The sequence below is a fragment of the Macaca thibetana genome, chromosome 13, assembly GCF_024542745.1.
Source record: "Macaca thibetana thibetana isolate TM-01 chromosome 13, ASM2454274v1, whole genome shotgun sequence".
Lineage (NCBI taxonomy): Eukaryota > Metazoa > Chordata > Mammalia > Primates > Cercopithecidae > Macaca > Macaca thibetana.
The window spans coordinates 77,301,897-77,325,780 of NC_065590.1; the positions used below are offsets into that span (position 1 = coordinate 77,301,897).

Consider the following 23,884-nt stretch of genomic DNA (forward strand, 5'->3'; position numbering starts at 1 on the left):
ATAGATGGGTCAGAGAATATTCTGTCTCAGGGCCCTAATACAAGCTGTTCTCAGATTTGCCAGTGTCGCGCTGCCACCCCCTCCCCACTCCCTCCTCCCTTCCCTTCGCCTCCAATTTTATTCTGGAACCTGTTTTTCCGAAGTCGGACCCTTTTAATCTCTTAAATGTATAATTAGGGAGAGTGCTTGATTGCAAAGACCTCTTCCAGTTCTCACATTTGCTCCCTTTCACACTGCAGAGAAATAGGGCAGGGAATCTGGAGGAGGGGAAGGAACTAGAGACTGGAGAGGGACGGAGGGCGGATGGGGCGGGCTCACTGCTTTTCTCAATGAATGCCGAGGCCTCTGCAGATTTGCATAGGAGCCGACCGAGCCACGCCATTGGTTGGAGGGAGCGAGTGGGGCGGGTCGGGCCGCGGCGCGGAGTTGGCTCGTGAGCCCCGCCCCCTCCGGGCCCCGCCCCCTCCCTGCGCGCGCTCGCGCGGCTCCGCCAGCTGCAAGTGGCGGGCGCCCAGGCAGATGCGATCCAGCAGCTCTGGGGGCGGCAGCGGCGGTAGCAGCTGGTACCTCCCGCCGCCTCTGTTCGGAGGGTCGCGGGGCACCGATGTGCTTTCCGGCCGCCCTCTGGCCGGCCACCCAAAGCCGCGGGCGCTGATGATGGGTGAGGAGGGGTCGGCAAGATTTCGGGAGCCCCTGCCCTGAACGCCCTCAGCTGCTGCCGCCTGCGAACTCTGAGGAACCGAGCGAGGCGCGGGCGACAGCAAGGACGCTGCAAACTTGCGCAGCGCGGGGGTTCGGATTCACGCCCTAGAAGTTCAGCGGGCAGAGCAGTCCGAAGCCTTCCTGCAGCGGAGAGATAGCTTGAGGGTGGGCGAGAAGGCAGCCCCCGTCGTCGGATCCCACCCAGACCGGCCAGAGGAGCTCGGAGGAGCCAAAAGGAACGCAGGAGGCGGCCAGGACAGCGTGCAGCAGCTGGGAGCCGCCGTTCTCAGTCTGGAAAGTTGCAGAGATTGGAGGCTGCTCCGAGAGGGGACAGACCCCAGCTCCGACCGCGGGGGGCAGGAGAGGACGGTACCCAACTGCCACCTCCCTTCAACCATAGTAGTTCCTCTGTGCGGAGCGCAGCGAGCTACAGACGGGGGAGCGGCACTCGGCGTGGCGAGCGGGAGACGCAAGGTCCCAGTCAGTGAGCCCAGCGTGCTTGAGGGTCTCTGGACTCGCCCCTGAGATTACAGCTGTGTTTCCTTGAGACTCCTGCTCGCCTCCGTGCAGTTGGGGGAAAGCAAGAGACTTGCGCTCACGCACAGTCCTCTGGAGATCAGGTGGAAGGAGCCGCTGGGTACCGAGGACTGTTCAGAGCTTCTTCCCATCTAGGGGAGAGCGAAGGGCGAGGCTGGGCCTGGAGAGCAGTGTAAACGGCCTCCTTCGGCGGGATGGGAACCATCGGGCTCCTGTGGCTGCTGCCGCTGCTGCTTTCCACTGCAGCTTTGGGCTCTGGGACGGGGACCGGCCAGCGCACGGGATCCCCAGCTGCGGGGCCGCCGCTGCAGCCCCGGGAGCCGCTCAGCTACTCTCGCCTGCAGAGGAAGAGTCTGGCAGTGGACTTCGTAGTGCCCTCACTCTTCCGTGTCTACGCCCGGGACCTGCTGCTGCCGCCATCCCCCTCGGAGCTGAAGGCTGGCAGGCCCGAGGCGCGCGGCTCGCTCGCTCTGGACTGCGCCCCGCTGCTCAGGTTGCTGGGGCCGGCGCCCGGGGTCTCCTGGACAGCCGGCTCACCCACCCCGGCAGAGGCCCGGACGCTGTCCAGGGTGCTGAAGGGCGGCTCGGTGCGCAAGCTCCGGCGTGCCAAGCAGCTGGTGCTGGAGCTGGGCGAGGAGGCGATCTTGGAGGGTTGCGTCGGGCCCCCTGGGGAGGCGGCTGTGGGGCTGCTCCAGTTCAACCTCAGCGAGCTGTTCAGTTGGTGGATTCGCCAGGGCGAAGGGCGACTGAGGATCCGCCTGATGCCCGAGAAGAAGGCGTCGGAAGTGGGCAGAGAGGGAAGGCTGTCCGCGGCAATCCGCGCCTCCCAGCCCCGCCTTCTCTTCCAGATCTTCGGGACTGGTGAGCAGCTCCTTCCTAAGTGTGCTGGGATTTAGTGTTTTTAGTCACATTGACATGCAACCATTAAATAATCCTGACTTCCACCCCACTTTCTAAAACCTCAGCTTGCTTCTTCGCCCCCCTTCCTCCTGCAAACCTCCTTCCTGAGTCAGATGGTAGTTTCTTGTTTTCTCCCTGAAAGCAGTTGAGGGGTCTTCCTTCCTCTTTAGCAACCAAGTTGGGAGAAAAGTTTCATACTCTTGGCAGAGCGCCTTCTTCTCTGGACTTATACGTAGTCTGAGACAAAATTGAGCGCCCCTCTTCCTGGGCCCCTGGGACTGTTGAAATGCCCCGATTACTTCTAGGTTCCAAGTTTAGTAGTAGATGTCAAAACTATTGCCCTTCTCTCCCCCTTGTTCCTGACCGGCACAGATTTGGGAAATATGGTACACCTTCTCAGAGAATATAGAATTTCTCCTCATATTATGGAATCTCACCCAACTGTCCCCATGCCAAACGTTGGCTTGAGCAGGTATTGCCAGGGATTGCCTCCTCTTTATTTATTTATTCTCCCCCTCCTACCCCCACCCAGTCTGCTGTGCACTCTCAGACTCATCCTTTCTCTTACATGTTGTTGGGAGAGCCCCAGAGAAACTAAGGAACAGAGGACAGGAGGGAGGTGTGGACGAAGGAAGGAAAGTTGTCAATATTATCTTCCTTTGGGGAGTCACTAAGAAGCCAGGGAGAAACCATCGTTGGTTTTCCTGCTTTTTTTTACCTTTTCCCACTCCTCCTTTCCCCTCTGATTCTTAGCTTGAACGTCAGCAGCAGCTCTTGATGATAGTCTCTGGCAGGCTTGTTTCACTGCAGATCTCCCTGCTGGAGACTCCTAAAATGAGATTTTTCTGTTCCATTTACTCCCTCATTTCTTCCCATTTTCACTGAGTTGGGTGTGTGTGCAGGCACTTACTTCTAACTCTTTCCAGAGTATCCTTTGACTGGAAAACCAGGTAGTTTTGAATGGATGTTCTAATTGTAAGACAACTGGGGAAGACTTGTGAATAAAATATACAATGCAAATGAATGAGAAAGGCACAGAAAAGAAATCAGGCTTTTAAAAAGCCAACACAGATTCCATCAAGCAAACCCAGCTTCTTTTCTATCATTCTCATCATCAGAAATAAATGAAGTTCTTATGCTCCACTGGCTACTAATGTCTAATATTAATTGGATGGAAAGCATTGAAAAGGGCCCATTGTAGAGCTACAAGTATCTTGCATGCTTTTCCACACACACGTACACACCCACACATGAGTATTCTCATGCAGCAGGGATATTCAGAAGCTGAGTTTCCCTAGTCATTGCACAGAAAACATACTAGTATGTGACCCCCAAGAAAAACAGAGTGCAGATGCACATTTCAGCATTAGTGTTAGTGGCACTGGCACCTAAATTGAGCCCTTTTCATTTAGTGCTGGAATTTATATAGTCCATCCTAAGAGGCACTGATGAGTTTGATAGGGCCTTCAGTACTGAGATGGAAGACTGATACTGTTGTTCCACCCAAGATATTTTTATAAAGAACAGCTGGGCTTTAATGTCACTGTGTTTTGTGTGGTTTATACATGCAACATTCTGTTTTAGTGCCCAGTGTTTTAGTAATGGATATAAAAATGACTTCTCTGGAAATGCAGATTATCTTCTAGTTTCATGCCTATGAGCATCTCTGGAGCTTCCCCATCACCTTTTATCAAATGACCATAGAATCCAGCAGTCTATATCAGCTCTTGTCAGATATTGGTGACAGGCAAAACGGCTCATTTCTACAGCCCCACACCTGCCAACTGTAAACAGGTAGGTTGCATGAAGCTGTCAGTGAGTGTCTCTGAAGAGTCACATACTTACTTCATTTAAAGAATATACTCCACTCAAGTCTTAAATAAGGTGCTGGAGCCGCTGAGTGGGGAGGTTTATGTAGAAAGGCCTGTGCTCCAAGGGCTTCTCTACTATTGACTGTAGGAAAGCATTGTGGTCTTCCCAAGTCCTCCCTTAGTGGCCCAGTACGTTTGGCAGCTGGATCAAGCCCTTATGCATCATTTGACACATCTAGCAATGCTGATTTCAGTAGGAGCCAGGATTCTGCCATTAAAAGGCAAGAAAATTTGGCCAAGCATTTTTCAGCAGGATTGGAATCAAATGATTATTGATAGGATTAAATAAGACACTAAGTGTAACTGGATGAGCTCCCCATGACCTCCAGAGAGACAGACAGCCTATTGAAAAGCACTTCAGGCCTTGTGGTGATCATACTTGGAACAGCCTGGTCTCTCCTGTCTCTGAGGACATATGCTGTTTGCAGTTAGGCAGCTGGCCATGCAGGACTAGCCTCTCTCACATTATCATTGCCTCCCTAGCCTCATTCAGGTACAGGCTCCACTGCAGACATCCCCATAGAGTAGATATACTTTGCTATACCTTGTTCTGTGTTTCGGACAACATATATCATTATGGTTCCATTCATTTTCCTTATGAAAATTCAAGGTTAAGTTCTGACACTGGGATTGATTTTGCTATTTATCATGTTTGGAGAAATGGGTTTATTCTTTTTATATAGGCTCTGATTTACAGAAAAAGCATTTAACTCTTCTATGATGTGGGCTCTTCAATTATACAGAGGGAAAGTAGGCATAGCTCAGCTTATTTCTTCCAGTGTCTGCCCAAGTGTCTTGTCTGGAGGTACACAATGATGCTGATGGGGCTATTTGTGGGGAGGGAAGAGCTGATTGTTCTTCCTTGTCTTGTAGTGAGGGCCCTGGAGCAGTCCATTTGGCTCAGACCAAAGATAGCTTCCTAAACCTGAGCAGGACCATGACTAAAATAGTAAAAATGAAAAAGTGCCAGTAGGAGAAAGCAAAACCTTTGCATTGCTTGTGATTTGGGCTGTCTGAGAGGACAGAAAGATGTCTGAGAGGCCTTATAATGCATGAAATGCTAATGGTTTTTCTTTGTGGGTTGCTGTGAATTCTTAAATGGGATCAGCATTTCAAGTCTGAGACAGATCCCAAATTCACCCATTCATAGAGAAGAGGTGAAGAGGCAGTTTCTGGGACTGTATTAATGGTTCTGGCCTCTCCTAGGACAGCCCAAATCATAGAAAAGATGTCTGTCTGCAAGGCTGGCATGTTGCCCACAGCTCCAGTTTGTACCCTGGCTTACAGGTGTTTTGAGATCTGTTTCTGCCATCACCCAGGCAGAGGGCTAGGGGATGATGACTCATGGGATAGGAGGCCTATTTCCCTGTAAGCACTCCCTCCCACTCCAGGAAAGTGGATACATGACTTGGGATTTTACATGTACTACGGAGAGGCCTGAGCAATTTAGAGATGTATGCAATGCAATATACCTGATCTTTGACCTCCCATATCTGTCAATTCCTTCCCATTTCATTTCTGGAGTGGGCAGAGAAAGCAAAGGAGGATAGAGAGGAAATTGGAGCTCCCAGAAGGGATAGCAGTTATTGGAGGTGAATTGGGAGAATTGGAACTAGTCCAGAGAAGAGCAGAGAGCTGATTTAACAGTTGAAGGGACTGATTTACGATGAAAGATGAAAAGAATTAAATATATATGGCTGGGCTAAATGGCGATGAAGGGAAAGCCATGGTAACAATCTACAAATCTCTGAAGAGAGAGTGGCAGTGAAGGAGAGGAGTTATTTAGCGTGGCCCATGGAAGTAATCGGATCATACTTGTAGAAGGAAACTTCGGGTTGGATATCAGGGAAACCTTGTTTTCTGACGTTGATATTCCTTCCTCTGACTATGGAATGGAATTCCAAGGGAGTGGGGAGTCAGGTGAGATGTGGGTCAGACAAGCCCCAGCATTCCTAATTAATCAGTTCTATATTTTCAAATATTGAGAAGTCACAACAGGACAGAGAGCTGGGATGCAGAATGGCGGAAGGAATCATGATCCAAACCCTTTTATGATCCAAACCCTGGAGGCTTTGGGCATTGGTGTTTTTAGAGGAAAATAAAAGAATTGCATGTACATCTTTGAAGTTGGTGAGGAGCACTTAAAAAATTGTTAATGACAAATATTTTGAAATTACTGAATTTATTCTTCCCTGCCCTCCAATTAAACATAGATTATTTCTCTGAGGTGTGATCTGTATATCCAGGGGTTTGGGAGGCACACTCACCAGAGAATTGTGTATCTAAGATACATCTATGGGTGAGTGTATGTGACAAAACATCACTGAGCAGGGCAGAAAGTGACCTGTGTCTTGAGAAGATGCCATCAGTTCTAGATTTGGTGGACTCCTACTGGCTACTTAAAAATCCCTTGAAATGTTGAGAATCTATATTGTCATTTGAAAGATGAAGTTCATTCACATCCAATTTAGCATTTCAAAAATTTTCAAAAGAGAAAGAAGGTCCATGAAGGGTTTTTGTGTAAGGCATGGGAGGAGAGTGTGATTATTAATAAAAATGGATGTCTAGGCTGGGCGCAGTGGCTCATGCCTGTAATCCCAGCATTTTGGGAGGCTGAGGAGGGCAGATCACTTGAGGTCAGGAGTTTGAGATCAGCCTGACAAACATGGTGAAACCCTGTCTCTACTAAAAATACAAAAATTAGCCAGGCATGGTGGCATGCGCCTTAGTCCCAGCTACTCAGGAGAATTGCTGGAACCTGGGAGATGGAGGTTGCAGTGAGCCAAGATTGAGCCACCTCACTCCAGCCTGGGCAACAGAGTGAGAAAAGGATATCTATAAGGAAGTAGGTCTGCTGAAAGTCAGGAGGAACTGGGCTGCAGGTGGGAGGAGAAAAGAATGAGATTTGCTCAGCAGAAGTCTCAGTGCCCTGCCACTCAGGATCATTGCCTGACAACCTCACAACATGAACATTTTTCCAGTCTGACCTGTAAAGGTAATTTTGCCTTTCTTTATAATCGTTATTAGTGTCCTGTTATGGTTATATGGAACTTTACAATTTATAAAGCACTTTCACATTTGTTATTAGTTATTAATCCTATGGTAGGCAGGACAAGTGTTTGCTTTATTTTGTAAATGAAGTAACTGGAATCCAGACATTTAGTAATACTTTTTCCAGGTCTTATAGTACAAAGTGGTATACACCTGGAAACTTTCGTACTGACTAGAACCACAGTTCCCCTTTCCTTCAAATCAGAGTTCTTTCCCCTGAGGGAATCATCTCCAAGTGCAGATTACAAAGAGTAAGACATGTCAATAGGTGAAAAAATGTACGGTATCCTTGCTAGAAGGCCATGCAACAAATATTTGGTGGGCAATAGCCAGGGCTTGGAAAAATTTCTCAAAATCATTGAGGGCTAGTTTTATCATTAGAAAAATAGGGATAGTAATAGTTCTGAAATGTTCCTAAACGGGGTTAGTAATAGTTCAAGGTGTTGTCATGGGGATTAAATCAGATGATATGTGCACATCCTTAACCCAATGCCTGATGAAAAATAAAGTGCTTCATCAATATGAACCACTGTGGTTTTCTCATGTAATAGCAACAGCAGCACTCCAGAATCTGATCATGCAAGCTGTGCACTCTACAACTCTAGGGGTTCCATATACATTCTAGTCTGTCTGAATGGTGCCATCTGGAGTTGTAATCTCTATGTTTGCCCATGTGAGGCGACCTTGGCAGCAGCAGTTGTGATGCTGTGGTTCTCCATTCAGCGAGCTTCTTACTCCCAAGAGATGAAAGATGGGATGTATGGGAAATGAAGAGAGTTATAAGAGTAGTAGTTTCTACTATTTCACCGTGGAAGGTGACTTTCTCAGAAATATGCATGGAAAGGAGGATTGATGTGTGGTATTTACTTCCTCCCCATGAACTAATGTCCTCTCCTAAGGCTTTTGACTTTGGATTCAGTTCAAAGGGTCAACCAGCATATTCGCAATCCTGTTCTTTTTTTCTACAGAAAGAAACCAAGGCTTAACTTTATGAAAGTATGAAAGTTAAGATGGAGGAAGAACAAGATAGAGATGTTACAGCAGAATCATTTTCAGATGGCAGATCTTTCTTAACTGAGAGTGCTCTGTCCAGGTCTAGAGACACTGGACTACTGGCCTCTGGTAACTCCTTTATTGTAATTAGCTGAAGATGTGTTCTTTCTATATTTTCAGCATCACCATTCATTGCCAAGTGGAGAATATGGAGAGAAATGTAAATTACCAACTGGTTAATGGACCTGAGCACATTAAGAGCAGTTAAACTTTGAGATGCCATGGAGATATATAACCCAGGGACTTGAGTGGGAGGCTGCCTCAGGAAGATCCGTCAATCTAAAAAAAGAGGCTAAGAATCCACAGAGCGTTTTGTACATGGTGGTTTTTATGAACCATAGCTGAGCCATTGCCTCCAAAAGATGCACGTGAACATCATCTCTTCTTGGGAGTAGATAAAAAATAGGGCGCGTGGGTGAGGATGGTTGTAGGTCCAGGATCACATGGAGAGAGCTAAGAATAAAGCTATCAAGGACTCCTTCTTCTTTACAGCCATTGTGTTGCTCTGTGGTCTAGGGTGTGGCCAATGTTTCTTAACCTTGTGATGACCAGGGCTGTTTCACGGAGGTCAAGATGTGAGCAGGGAGTGTTGGCCTGGTGGTGAGGTAGTGGAGGAGATTGGAGGCATTCTTCAGTATGCTTTTTGATTAACTGTATTTTTCAGAATAGCTTATTTTTCTTCAGTAAATTTTGTGATGAATTTTTCAGCTGGCTGTTCTGAGCTTGGGTCCTTTCCCGAGGAAATTCTATTAGATTTGCTTTGTGTTGTGGTGTACATATTCCAGAAAGTGGGCAGAGAAGAACTCCCTTGGGGGAAGATACACCCAATCACTTGGTTATTTAAGTTTTTTTTTTTCTTGCACCTTACCTTTCTGGCTAAGTAAAACAGGTGCATGGAGTGGTAGGCAGTCAGAATTCCTTAGAGTAAGAATAAAGCTAAAGGAAGGTATGAAACAGGTATGAGGTTAGAGGACAAGGGAAATCTAGGCAGGCTTAAAGAAATCAGGAAACTAGCCAAAGGAAATGAGGATAGATTGAACCATTGATTATATTTTTCTTTGACCCCTACTTATCTTTTATTTAGTTTTCACTGGAATATGAGTTCATGAGGGTGAATATGGAAAGGACTCCTTTAAGCCTGGATAATTAAAGTAAGTGTTCTGTGGCGAGAAGAACACTAGATTAGGTGCTCAAAGACCTGAATTCTATGATGTTCTTTAATTTTTGTTAGCTTTGCAATCTTCTACAACTCTCTTAAACTTGCTAAGCCCATAGATTTTTGTTCCTTGCTTTTAGAAAGCAAATAATAGAGACTTTGTCTCAATTATCTCATGGAGTCATTATGAGCATTGTATAAGATCACCTATGTGGAAAGTTCCAGTTTGGACTATTCTAAGGCAGTAGAAAAAAGTGAATGCACAAGATAATAAAATGTGCTGAGATCCTGCTTTACCCATTCATGATTTCAGCTAAGTCTTGGCATTAGGAGCAGTGGTGTAGAGTCCTAGATTTTGAGCCAGGCCCTGGGGTTCAAGTAATAGCCCAGTATGCTTGAAAAGGTATCCCTCCCCAGGGATAACACCTTCTCAAAATGACATCATTGCATTGAAAGCATTTTCCCCAATTTCAGACTTTTCTGGCAAAGAGTCTAAAAATGGGACAGAGGAACCTTTATTTTAACAACAGAAAATGATTTTTTTTAAATTTAAGGGATGACAAGTATAATAAAGTGTATTGAGAGTATTAATCTTGTATAACTTAATGATAATTTGCATGTGTAACCTCTGTATAATCACCACCCAGATAAAGATACAGAGTGTTTCCAGCACCCCAGAAAGTTCTCTCCAGTCCTTTTCCAGTCTGTATCCACATTCCACTCAAGGTCACCATCCTTCTGATTTGTATGTAAGCAATTGGTTTTGACTATTCTTGAACTTCATGTAGATGGAATCATACCAAACGTACTCTTGTGTTTGTCTTTTCCTACAGAACATGATTTCTGTGAGATTCATCAATGTTGTGTATAACAGTATTCTTTTTTATCATTATGTTGTATCCCTTTGTACGAAAATAACATCATATATTTATCCATTGTCTTATTTTTCTACCAAGGAGTTCAATTTGTGGGAAATTAAAAGTAAAACCATCTATTCCAAATAATGAACAGAATAAGACACAGATCTGGGGTTAAAGTCCTACTCTCTTATTTACTGACCCAAGGCTATTTATTTTCTTCTCTCCGAACTTCCCTTAATTGTAAAGTTTGAAAAATAACACCCAACTTCCAGAGATATTTTGAGAATTAAATGGGATAAGGCATATCGGAGATCCCAACCCATGGTTAGTGTTCAACAAGTGTTAGTTTCTTTCCTGAACTCTTGATTATATTTTTGCCCTCGTTGGACAGAATCCATGCTTCAGAAACTCTTCCTGAAGCAAGGAAGGTAAGTCTTTTGCAAGTAAAGGCGTTAACCCACAGAGGTAAAAGGAACAACCAAGGGCTATGTAAGTTACATGTAAGACTTTTTAATAAATAATTTTGTTTATAAATAAAATAATTTTAAATAAAAATAAAGATTTTTATGTTCAGTAGTTAACAAAGAAAATAAGCTATTCAATAAATAAATAATTTTGAAAACTTTTTGGCCTTTTAGTCAGGACTGTTAAGAGAGAAAAATTATAGAAGGAGTAGAAAAAGAAACACAACTATATTTGCAAAATGAGAAAAAATGATGAAGAACAATGAAGCTATAAGTGAAGAAACTGAGAGAAGAATGTGTAAGAGGCAACCCAGAAAGAGAGAAGGCGGGAATTATCTCCCAGACACTGAGATGCATAGACATAGAATAAAAGACCAAACAATGACACAAAGAGTGAGGTGGGGGTGGGGGAAGGAGAAGGGAGTGAACACATGACTATTTGGGGCTTGGATGGATGCTGACCTGGTGTCAAAATCTATACTCTAAATCTAGGCTAAAATTATATGCTATTGTTTTTAACTTTATTGAATTCTGATTCACATGGAATAAAATGTGCCCATTTCAAGTGTATAGTTTGATTTGTTTGATAAATGCACACTCCTGGGCAACCACCATGCTATTTAGGATATGGAACATTTCTATCAACCCCAAAAGGTCCTTCTCGACCTTTCGCAAGAACATCCTACACTCCCTGCTCCAGGCAACTTCTGATTAGATTTTGATCACAATAGATGAGTTTTGTCTGTTCTGGACTTTCACAGAAATGAAATCATATAATGTGTTTTCTTTTGTGTCCAGCTTCTTTCACTTAGAATAATGCTTTTAAGATTTATCTGTTTTATTGAATGTGTTAGTGGTCTGTTTTATTTTTTGTTGTTGTTGCTGCTGAATAGTATTCCATTGCATGAACATATGACAATTTGTTTATCCAGTCATCAGTTAATGGACATCTCAAAACTGTTACAGACATGTTGTGTACAAGTCCAGAAGTTGACTGGAGCAGGAATTATAGGGGATTTACTTCCAGTTGTAACAGAACAACTTCCATTAATTCAGCAACTTAGAAGGAAATAATATTTCCTTTTTTTGGTTGTTTGTGGGGTCGGTAGTTATGTCCCCTTTTTCATACTTCATACTTGTGATTTGCATTGTTTCTCTCTTTGTTGTCATTCTGGCTAGAGGTTTGGCAATTGTATTTTTTTTTTTTTTTTCAAAGAAACAGCTTTTGGTGATACTGATTTCTGCTATTTTTAAAATTTTAATTTCATTGATTTCTGCTCTTATTTTATTAGCTTTCCTTAATTTTGCTTGCCTTGGGTTTAATTTTTTTAAATCTTGTTTCTAGGTTTCTTAAGGTGAAAACTTAGGTCATTCATTTGAGATCCTTCTTTTCTAATACAAAGTTGTAATGCTATAAATTCCCTCTAACAATAGTTTTATTTATATCCCACACTTTCATTCAATTTAAAATATTTTATAATTTTCCTTTTGGCTTCCTCTTTTACCCTTGAGTTATTTCTAAGTGTATTGTTTTATTTCCAAACATTTTTTCTAGATATCTTTCATTTATTGATTTCTAGTTTAATTCTAATATGGTCTGAAAACATGCTTGATTTTATTTCAGTTATTTAAAATTTATTAGGGTTTGCTTTACGGCCCAGAGTATACTCTGTCTTGATGAGTGTTCCATGTGCTCTTGAAAAGAACATGTGTTCTGCGATTGTTGGGTGGAGTGTTCAATCAGTGTCAATTAGGTGAATTTGCTTAGTAGTGTTATTCAGGTCTTTTGTATCCTGACTGATTTCCTGTCTGTTATATGGATTACAAATAGAGGAGTGCTAAAGTCTCCAAGTTTTTCTTTTGCCTACTTCTTTCAATTCTATTAGTTTTTGCTTGATGTATTTTGAAAATCTATTATTATATGCATACACATTTAGGATTGTTATATCTTATTGCTGATTTGACTATCATTATGTAAAAATCACTTTTCACTTTTTATCCCTGGTAATATTCATATTTTGAAGTTTAATTTTATTATCTTAATATAGTCAACCCAGCTTTCTTTTAATTAGTGCTTATATGGTATATCTGCTCCAGCCTTTTAATCTATGTATTTATATTAAAAATGGGTTTCTTTTAGAAAGTATATAGTTGGATTTTGTGTTTTAAAAAGACAATCTCTGCCTTTCACTTGGTGTGTTAGGCCACTTGTATGTAATGTTATAATTCATATGGTTAGAATTCAGTCTGTCATTTTATTACTTGTTTTTTATGTTTGTCCCCCTGCTTTTCTGTTGTACTTTTATAACTTTCTTGGCATGTTTTGGGTTATCAGAATTTTGGGGGCTGGATTTCAGTGTTAATTCATCTATTGGTTTTTTGGCAAGAGCTCTTTGTACTATTATTTTAGATTTTAGTGGTTGCTCTAGGTTTTATACATACATAGAGAGAGTCTTTTACATCCTACTTAGAATTGATATTTTACCACTTTGATTAAAATACAGAAGCCTTACAATTATATAGGTTCCTTTATCCTCCTCCCCACTTTTTGTTACAGGTGTCATTTGTGTTCTTTCTACATAATTAAATCCCTGCTAGATTTTATATATATGTGCACCAGTCACGCATGTTTTAAATAACTTTTAAAAAGAAAAATAGTCCTTTATAGCAGTCCAGATATATACCATTTCTTTTGCTCTTCCCTTTTCCTCAAGTTTCAATATTTTCTATTTTATCATTTCCCTTCAGTCTAAAGAGCTCTTTTTTGCATTTCCGTTAGAACAAGGTTATTGACAATAAGTTCTCTTAGTTCCTGAAGGATAGTTTTACTAGGCTCAGAATTATGCATTGACAGTTCCTTTCTTTCCACACTTTAACTATTTCATTCCTGTGTCCTTCAGAGTTTCTGATGAGCAATCTGCCATTAAATTGTTGTTCCTGTATGTAATTGCTTTCAATACTTTTTTCTTGGCTTTTGATTTTCAGAATTTGATTATGATGGGTCTCTGCATGATTTTATTTGACTTTATCCTGTTTGTAATTTTTTGAGACTCTTGAGTCTATACATTTATGTCTTTCATCAAATCTGGAGATTTTTCAATCATTATTTTCTCCTTTTTATTCTGCACCAATATATTCCTCCCCTCTTTTGAGACTCTTGATTACACGCCTATTAGATCTCCCATGCTCTTGAGACTCTGCTAATTTCTTTTTTCGAAATTTTTCTCTTCTGCAGATTGAACAATTTCTATTGACCTATCCTCAAGTTTATTGACTCTTTCCTCTGTTATCTCCATTCTGATATAATTATTTACTTTAGATATTGTAGTTTCCAGTATAAACGTTTCATGTTTGACAGCGACTTCTATCTTTCTTTGATGAGAACTACCTTTCCATTCATTTTCCAGAGTGTTTACTTTTACCTTCTGGGACATAGTCATAACAGCTTCTTTAACGTCTTTGATAATTCCAACATCTGGATGATCTTGTTATTGGCATATGTTATCTTTCCTCTTAAGAATTAGTCATCTTTTTTCTTTTGTGTTGAGTAATTTGAGATTGTATCCTGCAAAATTTGAACATTATGTTGTTTGATCTGAGTTGGGTGTGGTTTGAACCTTTGCTTTGTTCTCAAAGCCTTTGTTGTTCTGCTTTGAGTCTGTCCACACCTCTGCCACTCAGGTGAGCTGAGGCCCTTGGCCAGTTCTTTCAGCAAGTTAGCATATTTCTTTCTCCAGTTCTCTTCTCTTTAGGATTCTCCTTAAACTTAGAGTTTTACCTACCTGTGTTATTGCTGCACAGATTCTGCACTTAGGGTTGCCCTTGAGAGATGACAGCAGAGAGATGATAAAGCAGATGAAAGTAGAGAGATGATAAAGAGAAACAAAACAGGGATTCCCTCCATACTCTTGGGCCTGAAGGGACCCCTTTCCCGGTCCTTTAGTCTGAAAGCTGTGGTTTCTACCAGGGCTGCTGGGTTTTTTTTATATATATATGCGTGCAATGGAATATTATTCAACCATAAAAAGAAGAATGCTGATAATGACATCATATTGTATGATTCCATTTATAGGAAATGTACAGAACAAGCAAATCCATCAAAACACAAAAGAGATAAGTGCTTGCCAGTTGTTGGGTATTGGAGGAATAGGAGTGGCTGCTAATTGGTATGGTGTTTATAATGTGATGAAATGTTTTGGAAAGAGACATTGGAGATGATTGCCCAACCTCGTGAATATATTAACATCGACGGAATTGTACCCTTTAAAATGGTAGACTTCATGGTATGTGAATTATATCTTAATTTGAAAAAATTATTTTAAGGTACAAGTAAGGTATATTTCAGGAATCCCTTTATGTCTTAAAATGAGTTTATTTTGACACTACACTTTGTTGATAGTTTGACTGAGTAAATAATTCTAAGCTCAAGAGGAATTTTTTTTTAATCTTGAAGATCTTTACTATATTCTAGCTTTCATTATGGCTGATGAGATGTCTGATTTTTTCCCCTTTATTTTTTATTATTTTTTAATTATACTTTATGTTCTAGGGTACATGTGCACAACTTGCAGGTTTGTTACATATGTATACATGTGCCATGTTGGTGTGCTGCACCCATTAACTTGTCATTTACACTAGGTATATCGTCTAATGCTGTCCCTTGCCCCTCCCCGCACCCCACAACAGGCCCCAGTGTGTGATGTTCCCCTTCCTGTGTCCAAGCGTTCTCATTGTTCAATTCCCACCTATGAGTGAGAACATGCGGTGTTTGGTTTTCTGTTCTTGTGATAGTTTGCTGAGAATGATGATTTCTAGCTGCATCCATGTCCCTACAAAGGACATGAACTCATCCTTTTTTATGGCTGCATAGTATTCCATGGTGTATATGTGCCACATTTTCTTAATCCAGTCTGTCACTGATGGACATTTGGGTTGGTTCCAAGTCTTTGCTATTGTGAATAGTGCCGCTATAAACATACATGTGCATATGTCTTTATAGAAGCATGATTTATAATCTTTTGGGTATATACCCAGTAATGGGATGGCTGGGTCAAATGGCATTTCTAGTTCTAGATCCTTGAGTAATAGCTACACTGTTTTCCACAATGGTTGAACTAGTTTACAGTCCCACCAACAGTGTAAAAGTGTTCCTATTTCTCCACATCCTCTCCAGCACCTGTTGTTTCCTGACTTTTTAACGATGGCCATTCTAACTGGTGTGAGATGGTATCTCATTGTGGTTTTGACTTGCATTTCTCTGATGTCCAGTGATGATGAGCATTTTTTCATGTGTCTGTTGGCTGCATAAATGTCCTCTTCTGAGAAGCATCTGTTCATATCCTTTGCCCACTTTTTGATGGGGTTGTTTGTTTTTTTCTTGTACATTTGTTTGAGTTCTTTGTAGGTTCTGGATATTAGCCCTTTGTCAGATGAGTAGATTGCAAAAATTTTCTCCCATTCTGTAGGTTGCCTGTTCACTCTGATGGTAGTTTCTTTTGCTCTGCAGAAGCTCTTTAGTTTAATGAGATCCCATTTGTCAATTTTGGCTTTTGTTGCCATTGCTTTTGGTGTTTTAGACATGAAGTCCTTGCCCATGCCTATGTCCTGAATGGTATTCCCTAGGTTTTCTTCTAGGGTTTTTATGGTTTTAGGTCTAACATTTAAGTCTTTAATCCATTAGGTGTAAGGAAGGGATCCAGTTTCAGCTTTCTACATAGCTGATTTTCCCAGCACCATTTATTAAATAGTGAATCCTTTCCCCATTTCTTGTTTTTGTCAGGTTTGTCAAAGAGCAGATGGTTGTAGATGTGTAGGATTATTTCTGAGGCCTCTGTTCTGTTCCATTGATGTATATCTCTGTTTTGGTACCAGTACCATGCTGTTTTGGTTACTGTAGCCTTGTAGTATAGTTTGAAGTCAGGTAGCATGATGCCTCCAGCTTTGTTCTTTTGGCTTAGGATTGTCTTGGCGATGCAGGCTCTTTTTTGGTTCCATATGAACTTTAAAGTAGTTTTTTCCAATTCTGTGAAGAAAGTCATTGGTAGCTTGATGGGGATGGCATTGAATCTATAAATTACCTTGAGCAGTATGGCCATTTTCATGATATTGATTCTTCCTATCCATGAGCATGGAATGTTCTTCCACTTGATTGTGTCCTCTTTTATTTCATTGAGCAGTGGTTTGTAGTTCTTCTTGAAGAGGTCCTTCACATCCCTGGTAAGTTGGATTCCTAGGTATTTTATTCTCTTTGAAGCAATTGTGAATGGTAATTCACTCATGATTTGGCTGGCTGTTTGTCTGTTATTGGTATATAAGAATGCTTGTGATTTTTGCATATTGATTTTGTATCCTGAGACTTTGCTGAAGTTGTTTATCAGCTTAAGGAGACTTTGGGCTGAGACAATGGGTTTTTCTAAATATACAGTCATGTCATCTGCAAACAGGGACAATTTGACTTCCTCTTTTCCTAATCGAATACGCTTTATTTCTTTCTTTTGCCTGATTGCCCTGGCCAGCACTTCCAACACTATGTTGAATACGAGTAGTGAGAGAGGGCATCCCTATCTTGTGCCAGTTTTCAAGGGGAACGCTTCCAGTTTTTGCCCATTCAGTATGATATTGGCTGTGGGTTTGTCATAAATAGCTCTTATTGTTTTCAGATACGTTCCATCAATGCCGAATTTATTGAGAGTTTTTAGCATGAAGGGCTGTTGAATTTTGTCAAAGGCCTTTTTGCATCTATTGAGATAATCATGTGGTTTTTGTCTTTGCTTTTGTTTATATGCTGGATTACATTTATTGATTTGCATATATTGAACCCTGCCTTGCATCCCAGGGATGAAGCCCACTTGATCATGGTGGATAAGCTTTTTGATGTGCTGCTGGATTTGGTTTGCCAGTATTTTATTGAGGATTTTTGCATCGATGTTCATCAGGGATATTGGTCTAAAATTCTCTTTTTTGTTGTGTCTCTGCCAGGCTTTGGTATCAGGATGATGTTGGCCTCATAAAATGAGTTAGGAAGGATTCCCTCTTTTTCTAATGATTGGAATAATTTCAGAAGGAATGGTACCAGCTCCTCCTTGTACCTCTTCTACCAGGGTTTCTATTTGAGGGTTTCTATCCACAGTCATGCTGGCTCTATTGAAGGGTCACCATCATGAGATAAGAAGGAAAAAACAAGTAAGTGTAAATTTTCCTTTGTACTCACTGAATCATAAGCTCCTTTCTTTGTCCTTTCGGTGAGAAAGAAAAGATTGCTTTGGGCCCCTTAGCTGTCCATGGCACCACCACCACAGATTTTCTGGGTGCCTGCATTCGGTTCATAGACAAAAGAGGTAAAAACAGAAGACTTGCCTTCATATGAATTGATTTTTTTCAGGTTTTGACTCTCTTCCTCAGTGTTCCTGATTTCACTTTTCAGAGTCCCTATTAGTCATTTTTTTTGTTTGTTTTGTTTTTTTCTTGTTATTGTTGTTGTTGTTTTGTCCAGAGTATTTTGGTTGTAAAGAACAGAATGAATAAGACTTAGTGGACTTATTTCATCTTGGCTGCACTGGGAGTTTCTCATTTCTATGTTGAATCAGAGTTTCCATCTATAATTTTTTTCCTTTAGCCTTTAATATTTAATGTTGTTCTATTTGGTATTTAAATTATCTCAGCATTTGTTTGCTGAAAGTGACTTTATTCTGCTTTCATTTCAGAGAAAGATTTTCACTGGATATACTTTCAGGTGGATAGCGCTTTAATGCTGTTGCTCCATTGTTACATGGTTTGCATTATTTCTAGTGAGTCAGAGAATTTCCTGAGTCAGAGATGCTCTTTACCTGTTTCCTGTTATGTCTTTCTCACCTTCTGCCTTCCTTAGGATTTTCTTTTTATCACAGGATTTTAGAAGTTTGATTAATGATGTGCGCTTATGTAATTTGCTTTGTGTTTTTCCTCCTTGCAATTTGTTGGTAGACTCTTGGTTTTCTTTATATTTTTCAGCACATTTGGAAATTTTTTAAAAAATTGTTTTCTCTTCCTCCTTTCTAGGAATTCAGTTACAATTGTGCTACACTTTTAAGGCTCCCATATTTTATTAAGGGTCTGTTCATTTTTTTTCTCAGCCCCTTTTCTCTCTGTATTTCAGTCTGCATAGTTTTTATTGCTTATTTTGAAGTTCACCCTCTTTTCTTCTATAGTGTCCAGTGTGCTAATAAACCAGCCCATGTAATAAATTTTCACTTTAGATACTGCATTGATTTTCAACTCTAGAATTTCTGCTTCCATTTTTATTTCTATCTTCATTATGTTTATGTTTTTCTCTAAGTCCTTGAACATATATAACAGCTATTTTCAAGTTCCTTTCTACTAATTATAGTATTTCTATCATTTCTATGTCTATATTGATCAGTTTTTCTCTTGGATATAGGTCACATTTTCCTGCTTCTTTGCATACCTTGGTTTTTTTTGGCAGGGGGGGTGTTGTGCATTATGAACATTCCATTGTTGAGTGTGTGGATGTTTTTGTCTTCATTGAAAAACTTTTGAATTTTGTTTGACAGTTAATTTACTTGTCCATCAGTTTTATACTTTGAAGGATTATTGTCAAGCTTTGTTTGAGGGAGTTTAGAGAAGTCTTTATTCTATGGTTAGTGTAAGCCTCCTCTTAAGGTTTGACCTTTCTGGAGTCTCCATCACATGCCTTAGGTATTCAAGGAGGTCTCTCCTCTCTGGTTCTTAAACACTTAAAAAACATTTCCCAATTCCATGTATGAGCTGTAGAAATTGTTTGGCTTACAGTTCCCTGATAGCTATTCTTTATTTGGTAGCTGTTCTTTGCTTAGTCTTGTGAAATCTCACTCTGTGAATGCGCAACTTAATATTTAGCCAAAGACTCAAGGGGACTCCTAGGCAGTTTTGTGGAGCGTGCGCTCTCTGTCTCTCTCTCTCTCTGTCTATGTGTGTGTGTGTGTGTGTGTGTGTGTGTGTGTGTGTGTGTGTGTCTAGTTGTGCCTTCTCTGGTTTGCTCCCTGGAAATGCGAGCTGTTTCAGCCTTCCTAGACACCAATCTCCATGACCTCAAGCCAGTGAGGCCACTATGCTCTGTTTGGCTTTCTCTTTCCTGTGTCAGAGTCTGGTAAATGCCTCTAGGCAAAAAATCAGGACAGTGCTAGGGTCTACCACACAAGTTCTCACTCTTTCAAGGATTATAGATGTAGTCCTGCATTGGTGATTATTCTACAGTTGTTTTTTTTTTTTTTTTCCAAATATTTTGTCAGTTTTACAGTTATTTATGGTAGGAAGGATCGTCCAGTGCTCATTCTTCCATCATGGCCGGGAGCCTATATGATACGCTTTGGGATCTAGGTCATACTAGCCTGTCTCCTGAGACACCATATAGATCTCCAAGGGAGGTGCGCACCAAAGAGAAATTAGACAAGGGAATCCTTTTAATGGAGATCCATAAGTTTGAATTTTTGCCTGAGGAAAGGCTTATTTATTGGTTTAGTGTTTTTTTTTTTTTCTTTTAAATTGAGCACTTGCCAAGATGAATGAAGTACAGTCTCTTCCTCCCAGGAGTTCACAAACTAGCTGGGGAGAAAAGGCAGACAGCATGCTAATAAATAACTCCAATAAAAGGCAGCACTTGAATGCTAAGCAAATGGTGCAGGTGGTTGTAGTGGTTGGATAGAGGGTTGGTGAGGTCAGTTCCTGCTGGGGTGATTCAGGAGACTTTCATGCTGTCCCTCCACATCTGAAAAGCATTCCCTTAAAGGCGGATGAGCAATACTTTTCAGTGCATTATGGGAGAGGTAAAGTTTCTCGGAGACAGGGAACTATAGCTCTGGAATTTTAGAAACAACAAGCTTATTGCCTTTTGGCAGGGAGTCAGGTCAAAGGATATCTGCTGAGAATGATGGTTTCCTTTTGAGATTGAGGTAGAAGTGAGTAAAAAATAAAAACACTTCCAGAAGGAGGTAATTTGAAAATAGGGTCTTGGAGAGAGGGCAGATTTTTACTTGGAAAAGAGAAGGGCAAAGGGTCTTCTGAGTTGGGGCAAGAGCCAAAATAATGCTGAGGTGAAGAACAATTGGCTAGAGAAAGAGAGAGAGAAGAGAGGAGAAAGGGGAGACAGACAGAAAGGCAGACAGACAGAGTGTGTGTGTGTGTGTGTGTGTGTGTGTGTGTTCTGGAGAGCAGAACCAGCCAGAGCAGAGAGCTCTAAGGTGCTAGGTCAGATATTCTGAACTAGAGGGTAGCCTGGGTTTTTGTGTCTGGAATTTTGACTTGATGCTAGAGAAATCTGAACCTATTTAGGTCTTGAGTAGGGGAGTTGCATTTTGACTGCATATTGACTGCAGATTATTCAGGAAATGTATTTTAGTGTGGGTCTCAGGCCTGGATGTAGAGAGAGCTAGTGTTGGAACCCCGTGAAGCTGTTACACCAAATTAGGAATGAAAGAGTCAGAGCTGGGCCAAGAGATGCCCAGATATAAGAGGAACAAAAGTCTAAAGTTTTGACCCAGGAACCTTGACGACTTATGGTTCACTGATAAAGAAGACAGTTGGGAAGAGGATCTGGTTTGAAGGGCAAGTGGTTGGCATGACAATAATTCTAGTGTGGCATCCATCCAAAGATGAGGGTATCTGGGACGCACATGAAAACATGGGCCTGAAGCAGGAATGGGGAAGAGGTCAAGGCTGAAGATATGGATGTGGGAGCTATTTACACACACCTGGTAGTTTAATTCTTGAAAAAAAAAGATGACTTTTCCAGAGGATGTAGAGAGATGAAAGAAGGAAGGTCACAGCTTAGATTTAGGAAAGTTCATAATTAGACATTGGAATAGAGTCAGTGACGTCACCGGAAAGAATTTTCTTACAAGAAGGAACAGAGGCCTCTGGATCATGTGGTGTCGTAGAAGCTCAGCAAGGTAGATGGAGTGGAAAGACTATTGTGTTGGACCAAGAGCAATTTGCAGAGTGTCTTGTAGAGAGCAGAAACAGGCAGAAGGAAGTTTAGAGACAGTGCTAAAGAAATAAAAACAAAATGTGTTTAAGTAGTCATTTAAGAAGTCTATCTTTGAAAGAAAGAAGAGAAAGAGAATGAAATATCAGTGATGTCAGGGTTCAGCAGCATGGAGAAAACATGTTTTATGATAGAAAACCTCTTAATGTTGAAAATCAGGGGGAAAAAGCTAAAGAGAAAAGATTTCAGGTATCTGAAAGAGAGGATAATTGTATAGCAAAACCATTCAATCTAGGCATTGCAGACTCTTATACAGGACTTAGATGCCATTATATCTAGGGCTCTGCTTCTGGAGTGTCCTCTTAAAATAGAGTTCAATCTTATTTAAAAAAATATTTCTGCTACTCGGGAGGTTGAGGCAGGAGAATGGCCTGAACCCAGGAGGCGGAGCTTGCAGTGAGCTGAGATCACGCCATTGCACTCCAGCCTGGGCGATAGACCGAGACTCCGTCTCAAACAAAACATATATATATATATATATATTTATTTATTTATGGGGATCACTATTTTACAAGGCTGCCCTGTTGCTTGTTGGACAAATCTGTTGGGAAAATATTTAATAGTGGCTAAATTCTATTTCTCTGTAGTTTAATGATAACAGCTACCATTGAACAGTTTGACATAGACTGTTTTATTTAATCCTCACTATAATGTGGTAGTTTTAAGATTTTAGTATTCCTTTCATTTTCCAAATAAAGAAACTGATGCTCAGTGAGGTCAGGTAACATGATCCAGGTTGCACAGCCAGTAAGTGAAGGATCTGGTATTTGAATTTCAGCCTGTTTAACTCCACATCTATAATCTCTCTGTCTAATGTCTTTCGCTTGTGACTGTAGTTCGGCTGACAAGTATTAACTTCTCTCCAACATGAGGGTCCTTCAGACATTTAAAGTCAGTTATTCCACATATCCTGTATATTTTTCTTTGTCTCCTCCTTCTTTTCATTCTCCTCCTCTTTTTCTCCTATCCCTTTTCTTTAAAAAATCATTAATTCAACAAATAATTATTGGGCAGCTTCAGTATGTTAGACACCGTGTTAGATGCTGCACAGACAGCAATGAACAAAACAGACATGGGCTTTGCCCTCATGGGATTTATAGAATGGTGAGGGAAGAATATTAAATGTGCAAATGAGCAAATAAATATATAATGAGAAATGATGATACATGCTGGGAAGGAAACAAACATCTCTAGCCCCCTTGTCACTCTTCCTCATTCACCACGGATTTCACAGCGCTCACTGAGCCTGCTTCTTCCCCCCGCCACCCCACGCCCTCTCCTCTTAAAGCATGGCCCCAGATGAGGACAACGTTTTGCTCCTGTGATCTGACCCTCTGAGTATAACGAGGCCCTTGAACTGGGAAACCTGTGTTGTTGCAGTTTAGCGGTAGGCATGGGCAGAATTGTAGGCAGGGGTACAATAGAGAAGGAAAACAACCTCCTCCTCTGAGATGAGAAGACAAATGTATCCAAGGCCATGCAGAGATGAAAGGCAGAGAGCCCAGGAGTGGGGCCAGACAGCGGTCTCAATCTGTTCTGTGAAGTACGAGCAAAGGTTGTGCTAAATAGATCACGAAGCCACGCGTCCCCTTCCATTCCTCACATCCTGCCTTTCCCTTCATGCTCCAGTCTCCTTGGACCCACACATCTGCTTGACAAATGCAGCCAAGGGGGAAAGCATAAAGTTTACTAAATAGAATGCTTCACTGTGGGTGGCTAAGGTAGGAAAAGGGATTCCTTCTCTGCCTCTGTCCTTCCCTCCCTCCTCCCTCCCTCCCTCCCTCCTTTCCTCTCTCCCTCCCTCCCTCTCTCCCTCCCTCCTTTCCTTCCTTCCTTCTTCTCTTCCCTTCCCTTCCCTTCCCTCCCCTCCGTCTCTTCCTTCCCTCTTACCTTCTTTCTTTCATAGTATTAATCTTGACACCATAATTTGGAAGAATCTGATTGGAGAAAAATGTCATGAAGCACAAATGCAGATTTGATATATCTGACCTTTCTTCTCTTCAGAACAATAAATGTCAAATAGCTTAAAATGACAGCCAGGATAACTAGAGATTATTTATATGCTTAAATATTTAGGCGAGAAACATAGTTTAGACTTAAGTCTAATTTACATGAAGATGCTGACCTATGTGAATCAGAAGCACTTTAAGGGAACCATCACAAGCAGTGGTGTTTGCATTTCAGAAAACAGAAAATGTGAAATAGAAAATGTGAAAAATCAGAATAGAGTGAAGTGGTAAATGACCCTTGATAAGTAATGAGAATGTTTGATA

At 41.3% G+C, this 23,884-nt stretch overlaps 1 protein-coding gene across 1 annotated transcript in view; it reads left to right on the top strand.

Annotated features, from left to right (window-relative positions):
- The first annotated feature begins 1,421 nt into the window (after nucleotides 1-1,421).
- ALK (ALK receptor tyrosine kinase) overlaps nucleotides 1,422-23,884 on the top strand; it is a 752,296-nt gene continuing 729,833 nt past the window's right edge. Inside the window, 1 exon segment of the mRNA XM_050754032.1 lies at nucleotides 1,422-2,100. Coding sequence (XP_050609989.1) covers nucleotides 1,434-2,100 — 667 coding nt within the window. The 5' untranslated portion in view covers nucleotides 1,422-1,433.